This window comes from Gallus gallus, chromosome 3, assembly GCF_016699485.2.
Source record: "Gallus gallus isolate bGalGal1 chromosome 3, bGalGal1.mat.broiler.GRCg7b, whole genome shotgun sequence".
In the NCBI taxonomy this organism is placed as follows: domain Eukaryota; kingdom Metazoa; phylum Chordata; class Aves; order Galliformes; family Phasianidae; genus Gallus; species Gallus gallus.
This window is the reverse complement of record NC_052534.1, coordinates 345,551-361,444: the sequence shown is the minus strand read 5'-3', so window position 1 is coordinate 361,444 and position 15,894 is coordinate 345,551. Positions and strand designations below refer to the sequence as shown.

Here is a 15,894-nt window from a genome sequence, read left to right as displayed (position 1 = left end):
GCTTGTGCTCATTAGTTAACCTCTGCAAGGGGCTTGGACAGGCTAGATTAGATGTTAACCAAACATTTATGACTGTCTGCTTAGAGACAAGCAGGCGCTGAAACAGTTGTGCTGAGTGATGTGTTGATAATGTTCTGGGCATCCCTCAGAAACACGGAGATGCAGGCTGTGTATCACTGGCAATGAGCTCATGCACTCAATTTGCAAAAAGTCAGGATCTGGGATCACATGCCTTTTGGGGAAGGAATGAACTGAAAATCACAACAAATTCTTTCTGAAATGATTGAGAGGAAGGAGGGCCTAACAGCTACCTAGTCAAGGAGGGTGGCTGGAGCTTCTCACTCATCTTTCTTCCTGGAGCTAGGAAGAAAAGAAACAACTTATACCACAAAGTTGTTTTTTGTTTGTTTGTTTTAAAGACAAGTGATGTGATCAGGGCCTGTTTCTTCCTCTCTCCATGTTTGCTACAAAGACAATTCCTATTTATTCCTGCTAGTCTCTGGAGGCAAAAAACTTGGTTTGAACGGGCATCTGCATGGACACAGTAGACCTCCTCCTACGCACATCCTAGGCTTGATGCTGCTGTAGCTTTTCAGCACCCACCAGCGTATCCAGAGCCAGAAAGACTTGCCTCGTGTTAAACATCTGCTACTACTAATGTCCTCCTTGAGGACTGAAACAGTTAATTCCTTGCTATCCTCAGCTATACTGCCTATTCAACGTCAACATCTGGGGAGCGCCCACACTTGGTCACAACCACAAATAGTTTCAAAAACAACAATTTTCTTTAACCCTCTTGTAAACTATTCCTTTCTGGAATTACACCAAGGTGCACAGAGTAGAATGAGTTGTCAGGGGAGCTGCTTGTCCTTTCCCAAACATCTTGCAAAAGCTGGTTTTCTCACCGAACTGTTTTGACAGCGTGTCTCTCAGTCAGCATTTACCTGTGTTCTGTACTTTTTAAGATCATCTCAGGACTTGCACAGTGCTCTATCTATTTTTGATTGTTTTTATTGGCAACTAATGTATACTACCATGCACCCACGTGAACAAAATTACAGAGCCCAGACAACTTTTGTACAGAGTTCCTTTGGCCGCAGCTTCTCTGTGGGTTTCATTTGGCAGAAGTGATATCAAGCAGAAGTCTTTCCCTAAGCTTCTGATGTAAACTAAAATACACCTTATAAATAGAAAATACAGGCACTGAGAGCAGCGCCTTTGGGCAAACAGCCACCTTTGGGCTATGGGAAAAATTCAGTTAGATATGATTCATAAATATAATGAATAGGGTGCCATAAACTTGCTTTGCTCTTCACAAACAAAGACGCATTCTCTGCCTTGAAAAATTAGAAGGGCAGAACCCAGAGGAATACAGAAAGAAAAACATGAGGAAAGTAAAAGTGGGAGATTTAAGGGGGAAGGGGAAAAAGAAAACCAACGTGGGCACGTGGGCCTGGCTTGCTTGAGTGGGAAGTGCAGTTTGGAAGACCAGCAAAGAATGCGTGAAGCAAAACAAAGAGCTTTGTTAGGCAACAAATCCCTACGTGCCTCCCTTCTGATGAGCTCCAGGTTTAATTTTGCAAAACTCAAAGTGTAATACATTTTACAAAGTAGTTAGTTTGTTCTTTAAACTCTAATTTACTTGAAGGCTCCTATTGATTACAGCTGGAGCTGGATCAAGCTTTTGCTGACTGTGTTCTCCTGGCAGACTCTGGTTTGTAAATACCTTTCATCTCATCCAGCAGTGATAATGATGTGCCTAGATGATGTGGCAGCAATTATTTAGCTGCTGCGTTAGGCTTTCTACTTTACACTAGCCAAGTCCTTAGAATCAGACCATAGAAAAGAGTATTGGCATTTTCATTAAATCTTATGATTTCATTGGAAGGACTTGTGGCTGCTCTACTGTTAAGTAATCATTTCTTTCTTCACTCCCACTGACAAATTTGGAAGTAAAGGGCCCTCTTCCACTTGTATTTAGCAAGTTTAAGCATGTCACAAATACCCTTGTTATCTGATAGCACACCCCAAAGCAAAATGCCTCCAGACTTCCATTGTCCTGGGTCTCTGAGCATCCTGTCTACTGCCAGCCAGCCAAAAAATAAAAGGGGGGGGGGGATGTGGGAGGGAGGCAGTGTACATCCTGGTTACTCTCTGAATGGATTTACACACTTGCTTAATACCATGTAAATACTGGAAAATAAAGCATGGATCTTGTCAAACTTAAGAACTTAGCAAATATAGAGCATTAGAAACAGCACTAATAGCAAATAGAGCTAAAGTATCTACTGCCAAGTCAGTGAGAGATCCCACGTCCTGCCTGGCAATCACTCTAAATACATCCTTTCTCCCCCTTCATCTGACCTTTCCAGGCCAGCAATGTTATGTGTTAGTTTAATATTTTAAAACTGGAACTTTACTGGTATTTGGCCTGCTTTTTTCTATTTATTTTCTAAACAAATGCTAGCCACTCCTTTTCCAACTAACCTTTTAAGCTTCGCCAGAAATCTGTGAAGATCACAAGGTATAAAAAAGAAATCACATGCTCAGACAAACAAAAGCAGGTTGCTGCATTTCACCATCCCGACAGCCCTGCAAGCAGACTTCAGGAGTACCCTGCTTATGCCGAAATAACTGCCAAAATCTCATTTTCAGTGAAAGTGCCAGGATTATGGCAGCACAGCATCTATTCTCAGGCAAACGCATGGAACTTCACAGCTAAAGACCAGAAGGAAAATAAAAAGGGGGTTGGGGGTGGAGGGGGAGAAATCTGTCCTAATGGCTACTTCTGTTTGATTGTATGAAGGCAGCTGGGCAGTCAGATCCCCAGCCTGAGAGCAGAGTTGATCGCAATTTCAATGCGAAGTAATTTGGAAGAAAAAAATAGCTCTCTTTTAAAAACAGAAGTTTCCTTGGGAAATGTTAGTTTTTATTTATTACTGGCTCATTGAAAGAACAAAGTATTTTTCAGCATCTTTTTCCTTTTTTGTTCCTGAACACAGAAAAAAAATGTGGCTAAACCCCAGAAAAATCTTAGCTCGGGTCCAAAAATAATAATAATTCTCAGTTTTAAGATTTTTTTGTCAGGTTTTTGAAAGAGCAACAAATACTTCCCAAGCACCACTCCAACTTACAATCTTCAGTAGACTGCACACCCTCAGCCCTTCCTTCGCTCACCCTTCTTGTCCACCCCTGCCCTGCCCACACCTCCCCGATGTCTCCCTCGAGCTGCCGCCTTGCTCGCACCGTGTCCCAGCCACGCTCCAGCCCAGCAGGACGCTCTGCTGTGCAGGGTGCCATTGCACCGCCTCAGCAATTCGTGTTTCGTCATTCTTCTGACAGCTCAAATTATAGCTGGGATAGGAAAAACGGCAGCAAAGCAGGCAGACAGACATTGGCAGGTACTTACTAGCTCTCTGGTCAAAAATAGAGCGTCGAATCACCTTGATCATCAAACCAGATCGCGCTGCCGGTCTTGAATTGTAATATAGTGTTTAATAAATACTACATCTGTAAGTGAAAAGCAGCTGTGTCAGTGGGCCTCCCTTGCATGCGTCTTACTCTTTTCCCCATTCTTTTCCTTAGACTCCAGATAGTCACCTATATCATAATATCTCTCTTTAACTCCGATGTTCATTTTTCTCCATAAATATTCGTACTGCTTTTTTGTTGTCTCTATTTTTTTTTCTCTTACCTTCAAATGATACATTTCTGTTTCCTGGTGTCCCTGCCTCTCTTTTGAACCTGCCTGGCTTCATCTCATGTACCAACATTCCCTTTCAAACTGCGGATTTTTAAAATTTCCATTTAAGCCTCCTTCACTTTAACAATTACGTGGATGGTTGGATTTTCCACTAGAATTTGAATGGAGAGCCAGCTAATGCAAATGTGGAGTTCGTAAGGATAGAAGAGACAGATAAAAATGTACAAGGTAACATTCCTGCTGTTTGTTAGATCAATACTTTGCCATGCAGCTTGTTTGTAGCACTGTCAAATTAATATTGTCACAGCAATCCTAACTTCTGCATATCTATTTCTCTTCACTTGAACTGTGCAACCTGAACATTTGTGTTTTTCTATCCCAGCTCTTCCAATCCCCTCCCTTCCCTAGAGTATATTTTGGACTGAATCAACTGATGTGTCTTTTTTAAGTACTATTTCCATTCTTTGCTTTTATTATTTTATCACTCAAAAGCTGTAGAGGGCATGGAAGTGAATTTCTTTCAACATTTTAATTTCATGAGAAGGTAATACACAGGCCAGTGCTCTCTGACTGTAATTTAAAAATAAACAAGTTTTGCTCTCCAAAACAGAGCATCTGTGAGTACGTACAGCAACACTAAAAGAAACACATGTAGGAAAAATTCATAACTAAATAATGCTTTCAAAGGCATTTCTGGAGTTGGAACGGCATCAGGAATCTGCTTATTTACGTAGGGAGCCGTGGAGATTGCAGCATGTTGGTACTGCCAACAGATAGGATGATTAGTGCTAAAAACAATATCATCATTTAGATAAGCTTTCTCCTTCTGATAATTGCTTTTGAACTTGACTTGAACTTAAATGTTTTCAGCTTGGGAACTACAGTTATAATTCCTGAAACAGCTCATTCAGCCTGCAAAGGCATGAGGAGAGTTAGATTTTTTTGATAAAATACATCAAATATTTTAAGTCCCTTATCTTACATACTAAGTCCCTTGTACCTCAAGGTCCCTTTTTATCCTAAGTGAGCCAAGGAGCAGCTACCCACTGAGTTACATTCACAACCCACAAAAATCAGGCTGTTATATTTTGGATTAGGGTTGGACATGGCAGTGTCAGTCCGTCAGTTTGCTTGCTGTGTTAATTAGTTGTTCCGATGATAACTGGTGCTCTACTGTCAGAAAGACAAGGAGGCAATGGTGGGGCCATACAGAGCGATCAGGTTTTCACCAGACTGCATCCCCCATTGTGGTACCTTTGCCAGCAGCTCCCACGTGGAGATGCCTCCCTCAGAGTAAGGAGACACCTGATGCCTCACAAGAGTATGTCTGATTAGGGCTGAAACAGTTCAAGACATGCCAGCATAAAAGGAAAGCAAAATTTTTTGCAGGAACTGCTATTCTGAGACCATGAAAAAAAAAAAAAAAAGTTGGGGTTTGAAATGTATTCTTAAGCACACTGGGTAGAAGCTTGGTGTTTTCCTTTGCAAGGACTCAGCAGCTACCAGTATAAGTGCTGTGAAAAGGCTTGCAAAGATTTAATAAGCTATTCTTCCACTTCCTAATTAAAAACCACAATGAGCTTTCAGGCATTTATTTCCCTAATATTACAGGTTGTAGCAGTAATATTTTGTTCAGTCAAGCCTCACTAAAGGAAAATGCTTATGAGGTTTCCAAGGAGAGAAATAAACAAAATGGAAATGAATAGGGAACTTGGAACTTTTAAGTGTATGTAATTAAGAAAAAAAAATACATCCTTCAGATAATTCTGGAAACTATTAGGAGATATTCATAATTCATAACCAGTTGTTTGGTTTTCTTTCAAGCAAGGGGGCAGCTTTACATCAAACACTGACTAGCTTTTCCATTAACTTGAATAAACAGAACAGTATGCTTCAAGTTAAGTGAACATTTTTTTTCTTTTTTTTTTTTTTAATAACTAGATGAATTAAAGAGTAAGAACAAGACATTTACTTTTCAAATAGGAAATTGGTTTGCATGCTATTTCTTCATGTTAAAAATACTTTGGAACACTCACAAAAACAATGTTAAGCTGAATTTATGGAAATGTTCCATATCAGTTTTGAAGATGATATGCCAGATGTCGGGGAGAACTCTTTCATCTGCAATAATGGAATAGTTTAATCCACCCTTGTTGTTTTTGAGTGTAGTCCAAGTGTATTGGTCATCATGGGTGGGTGATCCTCACTTAGGCAGGCATGAACCAAAACGCACAAGTCAGACCTCTAGCACAAAATCACAAGAAAGCAACAGCAGGAAATACTCTACTGAAAGTAAAAATAAGCTTTTGCATTGTGAGTCAAAAAGTTTACCATTATGACAACTCACAGTTTGAAGCACTCTGAGATTCACAGATGCATGGCACTGAATTACTGGATTCAACTTGAAAGCAAGTACTCCCCCATTTCTGGCCCCAGAAAAATACAAGTCTTAAATGAACATAGATCAAAAACATGAAATATTTGCCTCTTTGATGAACAGAGAGACTAATAGTTAACATTTTGTTCTTCTGTTGGGGAAAAAAAAAGTATTCTTCCCTTTGAGTAGCTTTAAACGTAGCCATATGTTACACCTGTGTCATTGGTGTTTTCAGAAATATATGTTCAAGTATCATGGATAGAAAATTCTGTTGATTCTTGGCAATAGTTTTTGTGGCCTTCTATTGGACTAATGTTGTTTTCATGTCAGCCATACTACTTTTGTAATAATCATTTTAATTACTATCACTTGAACGGTGCTTTATGTATAGCTTCACTTAATAACCTGTGGTTGTGGCTTGATAACAAAGTACATCCTTTTAACAGAACAGTGTCATACAGGTTTGGATGAGCCATGGTACTGGTAGGGGCCTGAAAAAAATACACAGCGCAGTGTAGAAGTTGTTGCTTAAGTTATAGTACAGCATCAGGTTTTTAACCTCCCGTTCCATTTCCAGCATGGACAGCTACTGTGCAGAAAGCAGGGGAACAGAATATATGTTTGGCTACTAATTCAGGTTGGATATTAAGAACAGTTCCTTCTCCCAGAGAGCAGTGAGGCAGTGGCACAGCTGCCCAGGGAGTGGTGGGGTAACCATCCCTGGAGATGTCCCAGAGCTGTGGGGATGTGGCACTGCAGGACGAGGGCAGTGGGCACTGTGGGGGTGGGTTGATGGTTGGACTGGATGATCTTAGAGGTCTTTTCCAACCTTAATGAGTCTATGATTCTGTGATCTTCCTACCACTGAAGAACTGTCTCAAACTTAATAATTGTAACTATTTTGTTATGTTACAGATAGCAAAAACATTTTGCATGCCGTCTCACTGTCTCACTGTCAATTGTAGTCAAATGCAATCTTAGCATCGAAAGCAATTTACCTTTTGCGCTGGGGTTTGCAGACTGCATGGCATACTCTTCTAGAGAAGGAAGCTACAGATTGAGGCAAAGTGGAGAAGAAAGGAAGTAATGCATCAGTTCAAAGCTTCATTCATTTTTTTTTTCTTTTCAGCTGCCTGCCACTCCCAAACAAACATGTGGGGGATGTTCTAGTGCTGAAAGCTATGGCTCACTCCTTTATTTAGCTATTCTATGTGAGAAGTCGATTCAGTTTGGACATACCAGAGACAATACATAATTGTGACAAAGTACTGCAGTCCAGACTTGATGATTACAGCTTGATCCTTTGTTAACTCTGTTGAGTAAACAGAGGAAGGATGCTTCTCCTGTACCTTCATATTCATGAAATCACTGTGGTTGGGTAACTTTCCCAAATTCATGGTAGCTGCTGACACTTTTTCAGTCACAAGATAGAAATTATACAAGGAACTATGAAGTTGCACTGCATTAGATTGGTTTTTTTTTCCACACTTTCTGCATTAATACTTTGTATTACTTCTATTCTGTTCCGCCATGATGTCCAGTAGTACTAGAAGACAAATCTACAAGGAGTTCACTTTGCTGTACTCACAAATATGTGAGAGAATGTTTCAGCTTACCAGAAGAAGTTACACCATTTTCATGAAAATCATTTTAATTTAAACATTCTACCTCACTTATTTGCTTAAATGTAGGTCTTGGCTCTTGCTTATATTTTTCTTGTGCAAACAAGCATTTGTGCAGGTTACCCTCACTCAACTGTGAAAGCTCATTACCAGGGCAATCAGTCCAATATACTTAACATGAAAGAGCCAAAGGAAAATTTAAAAAGAAGGAGAAAAAAACAGCAATAAAAGGGGAGTTTATGGGCTGCTACAGTGTTATAGAGAATTATAGACACTACCTCATGACACCACTGGACAGTGACTGCACTGTTACAGTGCAAGTCTCTGGTATTAGTAGGTTCTGCCGCTCCAGAAGTGAGAAATTCCTCCAAATATTTAGTCTATTGGTACCTACCAACCTGATGTTATGAAACAGATTTTCTGCTGGTATTTACCACCACAAAACACAGCCTCCCAACACCAATGAGTTAAAAGTTGTCTGGGCATTCAGCCCAGATGAATAACATCCCAAATGTTGAAGGAAGTAGCAAGGGAAATAGAAAAGCCTTTGACAGAAATTGTTGATAGCTTGCTAAGGCTGGGGAGGGAACCAGGGAATTTGGAGGTTGCTAATGTTGTTCCTATGTGTAAGAAAGGATCAGGGAGGATCCAGGAAACGACATAGCAGTGAGCTTGGCTTCAGTTGCAAGAACAATATAAGAAACATAAATAAGGGACCGAATACTTTAATTGGTACAATAAAGTAAGCCCATGCTAATGGAAGAGGTTTGGTGGTCTAATTTCTTCAAATATTTTACCCTTACCTGGTCATCTCTGAGAAATACTAATACAAAATATCTAACAGGCAGAGAAGGAAAGGTAACGAAAGGGATCAAGAGTGAAAGGTATTACAGAAACCTGAAGTTAAGTAAGCTGTCCAAGATACCTGCGAGGCTGTGCAGATGGTTGTATGTATAATGTCAGACTCACTGGTGCCATTGCTTCTGTGGGAGGCATTGTTTTCAGTTCAGCTGTATCTATTAGAAAAATAGACTGAGTCATTTTCTGGTCTCACTCATACTGAGAATTCAGAAAATTTAAACTGATTAACCAAAATATTTATCATTTACATTCAAAACATCGAGAACAGCTTCACTGAAGTCAATGACAAGTGCAACACTGACATGGTTGGAGTTATTCTGGGTTTAGGTTTGTATAAACCATTCAGGAGCTGCTCCACTGGCACTGCTCAGCAGGGACAGAAGAAAGAATTTGAATCCTGTAAGGTCACTAGCCCCCCTCTTGATCTGCTGTAATATTCTGCTTGCAGGGTTGCTGCAGACCAGGATAGAGGAAGGGACCCATGGGCATTTTCTGACTGGTTTGAACACATGAATACGCAAAGAGAGCAGGAAAGTAGTGTAGTAAATTGCAGTTTGTTGAGAACCAGTGAGCAGCAAGAAGCCAAGCACTGCAGTCCCAAGAGTAATGCACACATGAGTTACTTAAGAACACAGCTAGGTACAAGCTAGAGGAGAAAAGATTGAAGTGGCTTAAATAAGACAAAGGATAGTTTGGGTTGGACTTCTTCTACAAAAGTTTGAAGCACTGGTGAAATGCATCTTGTGAATTTATGTACTTCTCATAAAGATATGAAGAAAATTACAGAGATTAAGCTGTTGCATAAGTGAGCAAGCAGCATGAGTCAGGGGGTTTGGGAAAAATGAGTCACAGCATGAAGGGAACTGAGCCAGGTTTGTAGCTCAGAATGAGACTAGGAAAGAATTTTATGGATACAGATAAGAGCCTGAGAGAATGGACTGCAGGGAAGAAGTAGAAAAACTAACTAGTTCTGAAACAGGGAACCATATACTAGATTTAGAGAAAGCTATAGCTAAAAAGCAGGTCAAGCTAAATTTCTGTACGCAACTAGTGGTTGAAATATAGAGCAGGCTGCCAAAGTCAGCAGTGGAAGGACATAATTGTGTAAATCACTGCAAGAGGGAGTGTGGGTACATTTTTGGAAAATGAGGGAATCACTGGGTATAGCTATTAGTGAGGCTTGTGGAATTAAAACTATGAAATGCAAGTTGGTTTATATTTTGAAGGAACAGAAGAGCAAGCTCTGCTGCCCTCCATGGCTCTCGCATTACTTCTTTGGAAACTTCAAACAGCAGCCTTTGCAAATCAGTGTTATCTTAGTCAGTAGATGGTTGTCAGTATGAAAGTCTTCTAAAAGGAACCCTCCAGAAGAGTCCAGGAGATGATTGCAAAAGGCAGCATTTGTATTAGGATGAGTCATGGGGATGTGATGGCCATATTTTCTATGGTATAGTTGGGTATTTCTATAAACGCTTCCAAAAGAGCCGTGTGGTTTGTATATAACTGAATAGAGAGATCACTGTCCTTAAATGAAATGTTCCTCTCTCCTTTCCCTATTAACTCTGACTGTTTAAATTAATTTAAGGTTTTTATACAGCAGTAATCATTGCCATTTCTGCACTGTCACAGCATTCCCCAAGGATAAAGTACTGTACCTCTTAGCACATTTTGGGAATGGTAATGGACTGAGAACAAGCCTGAGAGCAGAATGTGAGATTCATACAATTAAAGATTGCAACAGTTCTTATATATAAAGTGTCTAAATTATAACTGTTAAGGGAACCGAACGATACGTTTCCTACTCTCCAAGTACTTAATTGTCAAACTGTAATGTTCTATCAAGGTAGTATTTTGGATACTGCAAGCAACATAGGGAAATTCAAGCACTCAATCCCAGCACTTACTTAATAAACATTTTATGTTTTCAGGTAGATAGATAGCTATTTAATGTAAAAATGCATCCCATAATAACAGCTTGCTGTCGATTAGGCTACAAGATGGCTATGTAAATACTACAATGATCAAGACACTGAAGATAACCCAGTTCAGTTTTCAAATACAGAGAATCTGCAAAAGGATTGTTAGAGAGGCTCAGTTTATTACAGAGGAAATTGTGCAACTACTAGACTGTGACTGCCCAAAGAATAATTGTCAGGGAATAAAATGGCATCAGCCACAACAGAATGTGTACTGGCTCAATGAGATAAGGCTGGGTAGCCTGGCTAATCAGAGACATGAAGAATTTCTTTGAAATGTTTTGACTCTCAAGAGAATTAATTAAACCTCTATCACAAAACGTGTTTACATAAAAGCTCATAGTAGTACCTAAAGCCACACAGCAACATCCGTCTCACGGTGGCTTCCCATAAAGGCTTTAATACTCAAGGAGCAACAACAGGTAGACATTTGCGGAGAAGCTGTAACAGTGGTACTTGCTTTGGCATAGTTTGGAGAGCTCAGCTTCTTAGCCGTGCTCTTTGCTGTCATGGGCGCAGCAACTAAACCTTTTGCATCTCTTTGTCCTTTATATAAGCATTAAGTAATCACAGCATCGATGTCAGAGTAATTATCTATTATTTGAGCAACGTTTTAGACTCAGATACAGTGAGTTTAAGAATTCATCTATATTTCCTATGTTGAAGGTATCTATGATCAAGTACAAATCAGATTATTTAACAATTTAAACAAACCTACTGCTCTTGTTTATCTGTAGGGAACAGAGCAACCTTGTAGTTGATTATTTGAGACTAGAAAATATGAAGAAATAAAGAAAGAGTGATGATAAGAGGAACTCATTTTCAATGTGGGCTACCAATGTAATTTACATTGCCTACCTGGGTGAGCAGATGTCTAATATGTAGAAATTAAATTTAAACAAAGTTGCTAAGGAATGAGTTTTCACATACAGCTCACAAGATTCTTGTAAATCTTGAGATTGGAGTTCCAGCTGTGGCATCAGTTGCTGAAACACAGAAACAAACTTTGTCATGATGACACTAAATTTGGAAAAGAAGATGCAGAGGAAAGATGCTCAAGAATGAGCTTGTAAAAGCCCGTTATTTTCTTTCTAGATCTGTTTCTTATACTGCACTCATCACTGTGGTATCTTGAGTGCTTTCCAGTAGTGCATTAAGCAACATGACAAACATCTGTCACATGTTTGTTCTCTCACCCTCTCCCCGGAGAGACAAGTGTGTGCAGTGGAGTGTCTTGTTTTAATTTTTTTAATTATTATAAATACACATGCACGTACACATGTTATTAAACATTCATGCTAGAGGAAAGGTCAAACAAATTTATCTTTCTCTTAGGATTAAAGCTGGTGAGCTCTGTGATGCTCTTACAGGAGTTTCTGTCACAGCCTTGCCCCAGCTTGCTACGTCTTCACAACTGTCAAGTCAGTCTGGTCATGTGTGTCTGCAGTAGGTGGAAACCAAAAGAATGGCTTCCCAGTACCCTCATTTACTTTTCATGTTTAAGGCCAGGGATTTTGTCAAGAAGCATCAAATTGAATGGGATGATAGGATTTAAGGAAAAACACATGCTTTGTGTAATCACAATCTCATCCCAGTATTTATTGCATTTGATACAGATTAAAGTAGGAATTGATGCAGTTTCCAGATTGCTGTCAGAATCTGAGGGCACGGTGCAATTTACGATAAACAAGTTAGTAATCTAACAGATTGAAAAGGTCAGATCTAAACTGGAAAAACAAGTTCTTAGAATAGTGAAGACTTAGGAGTTACCAGTTTTCATACGGTAGGGACATAACTGACAGAATGATCTGAAAGCTTCGGATTAGAGTTCAGTCACACCCCAAGCGACTGTAGACAGTCTATCCATCCAAGAACTATGAGCAAAGAAGTAAGTGGCAGTCTCAGGTCAGTACTGACAAGGCTAGTGTAACGTGATGGTGTTTCACACAATGGGGGAAATGCATGTGTTTGTATACACTGTTCCACAGTGCTAGCACACTTGAGAAAAATGGTGCTGATCCACCTCATCCCAAGCACCAAGACCTCCAGCATGGATGTTGCTTCCTCTCTACAGCTTCCACTCCCCTGTTGCTTGAATAACTTTCAGTGCAGTTAGAAAAAATGAATGTTTCTCTAGTGGAGGATGATTCAGGTCACACTGATGTGCGCCAAGAAGCTCAGCATTTCTCTGGGCCTCACTGAGCATAGATGCAGAGAACTGTGCAGCAACATCACACTGCCAAATCCACCAGTGCTTCTTCCTTTACTCTACAAGGGCTGGGCTGCCTCTGGTATCACACCAATACAGTTCACATCTGGCACCACTTCCAGCACTTCCAACACTTCAAGCACTTGCTCACCCTTTTGTATCAATCACAATAGTAGACATAGCTGTAATTATTGCAATACTAAAGATTTCAGAACTGAATGTTCCAGCACTGGAACCTTCCTAGCATAGTTGCCTGTTGTTCTCCTCCCACAGTGTTTTCCTTGAAGCACTTACGAAAAATGATCCTTAGGCTACCAATTAATTTCCCTTAATATTACCGAGTCCTTTGCACAGATGTGAGCAGGATTGCTCCAGGCATGGCAGCCTCCTATCCACCTTCACTTCTCACCTTAGGCAGCTCAGTAAATATGTAGTTGAAAACACACCAGAAGAAAAAAAAAAAAGCAGAAAAGAGGACTGGGATTCTCAGAGAACTCCCAGCAGTACTTTTCCCCATGTGCCTCTTTACTTAGCTTGCCTAGCGACTTAACGTTATGCCACGAACTAATAGGCATTTTCACAAAGCGTAGAAGTCAGATAGGGCAGGCATGCCTACTCACTGGTGAGCTGCAGCCCAGTTCAGGGCACTGACTGAAGTAAGAAGCTCAGGAGAGCTCTAAGGGGTTCCTTAAAATAAGCCTCCAGAAAAGGTCCTTCTTGTAAACACAGATCTTTGTGGCCGTAGTGTCAAATCCTCCAAGAGTTTCCAACTGGGGAGGAGGTTAGCAGGCAAACAGAACTTTTCAATAATTGTTTTTCTTTCAAACTGAACTTACCATTGGGACAGAAATCAAAGACCCCGAGTGCATAAGTCAATTTAGTTTGTTTTGTTTTAGCTGAGTAGCTTATTATTCCATAGAAAAATAAACTCAATGGAAATCAAACCAGGGATGCAAGTGACTGCACAAGGACTTAATGCATTTTAACTAATCCACCTTAAAAGCTCGCTCGTGTTAAGTTTACTCATATATGAGGTTCCTATGGATCCAACCAATTGTCTCTGTTCTGCAACAGTGTGCATACTTCAAAAGGGTTTAATCTGTGTGAGTATTATAGCCATTCTGTTTTCAACTTCTGTAGAAGCCAGGGGTGCATGCAAAGTGTAGCAGATTCCCTGAAAAGACTTGCACTGCATCCACTGTGCTTTGGCTCAAGTGGTTAATGATTTGTCAGGTTGGTATGAGGCAGCCAGATCTCGTCCCTGCAAATCTTTACACCTGAGAATGTGCTTTTCAGCTGTCACTAGAGAACAAAGCAGTCAGCAAGGCCTGCACCAGCACAGCAGCATTATGGCTGGTACTGTGCCGAAATGCAAAGAGCTAATGGAAAAGGGCTTCATTTTTCCTGTCAGATTAAAAAATATGAATGCATATGTAAAATACTCAGACATTTGGGGAAAGGGCAAACACTGAGAGTTAATTCAAACTGTTGATGGTTTATTTTTTATTGAATCTTGTGGTCAAAATTGTTTTCATTTGCGATGTGAAAGAATCCATCATTTTTTCCAAAGCACCACCCAGAATCTGCCACTGGTGATGTTCTAACGTCCCAAGTGCCTATACAAATAGAGAGGTCAGCTGAGATTTGTAAACTAGAGATCATAAGTTTTAAGGAATTTGTTTATTCAGCCTAGAGTCTCCAAATTGTGTAGAATGCCAAAATTAAAAGTCTTTTCACTGTACTGTGTCAGGTTACAATAAAAAAGCTCTCTAATGCTTTGGGTGTTCAGATGAGAATACAAAATTGCAGTCCCATTTTAAGCAAGCTGTTTGTCAGCACATGCACTTTAATTGCATGTAAGTATCTCCAGCAGTTATAACATATAGGCAAAGTCACAATGTTTTTATACTTGTATAAGCCTGCGTTTAGTGTGAATGAAAAGCTGCCTGAATTACACAGAAAAGTGTTGGTTGAGTCTTTGCATTTGTAGCTCTACTGCTGAAATACAAACAGGCGTACTCCATTTCCAAATACTTGAACAGACTGACTGAATTAAGGGAATTTTCGTGGGAATGACAGGAGGCAGATCTCTTCCCGATGAGAAGGCCACCACATACCAAGTTCCAAGTCCCTCTCAAAAATGTGGAGCATGGGAACCATGCAAAGAAAAAGATCACCAGAGTCCTTTATAACATTAGCAAAATATTTCTACATCATCTAATTCTTGAGAAAGAGCTGAGCTACTTTTGTTGAAGTCTTCTGGAGTAGTTCAGCATGGAAAAAAAAAGCCCAGTGAGTAAAGTAGCATAGAGCTGCAAGACACATTCAGAAAATTTCATAGTGGTAAGTCCAAGTAATAATGCTATTTGACCAAAAAAAAACAAAACAAAACAAACAGATTATTTTACATAATTATATCTGGACATATTTTCAAATGTGGTTAAGAACTACAAAAAATGTGATCAAAGTTTACATGCTGCAGATGGCCTAAGCTTTGAGATTCCATCTTTGGAGTATCTGAACTTTACTGCCCTCATTTGTAGATAGCTTGAAAATAAAACATTTTTAGCTTGAAAGTAAAACATTTCAACAGGTTAAAAACTTTAAGTAAGCTTTGTCACTAACATTATATTTGCTGTTTATATAAAGATATAGATGAATGTGCTACAGGAACTCATAACTGCAGAGCTGACCAAGTGTGTGTCAATCTCAGAGGGTCCTTCAGCTGCCAGTGTCCTCCAGGCTATCAGAAACGAGGGGAGCAATGCGTTGGTAAGTCTTCCTCTGGCCTAAATTATTTTCTTTCATTCCTTGAAGTTGCAACCTCTTATAATAAGACATGTGGGTAGAAAAGCTGTTTATTTTTGAAATGCAATGGAATAATCACTTTATCAAAATAATTAATCACTAAAACATGTAACTAGAAACTATTTTGAGTGTAATCAACACTTGGAATTGAACTTCACAAGATTAAGTTTCTTAATAGTTACCGTTGTGTTTATTATTTGTATTGGGGCATTGCCTAATGTCCCAGATACAGTCATAAGTCTATGATAGCAGCAAACTAAAGCATGTCTTTCCACTGACCTCAGTGAGATTTGAATCCAGATCTGCAGGACAAAGCACTACCTTCACACGGACCTAAT

At 39.7% G+C, this 15,894-nt stretch overlaps 1 protein-coding gene across 1 annotated transcript in view; it reads left to right on the top strand.

Annotated features, from left to right (window-relative positions):
- The window catches only part of EFEMP1 (EGF containing fibulin like extracellular matrix protein 1), a 52,737-nt gene that overhangs the window by 21,442 nt on the left and 15,401 nt on the right, over positions 1-15,894 (top strand). The window contains exon 6 of the mRNA XM_025149152.3: positions 15,398-15,520. Coding sequence (XP_025004920.1) covers positions 15,398-15,520 — 123 coding nt within the window. The remainder of the gene's footprint in view (positions 1-15,397; positions 15,521-15,894) is intronic.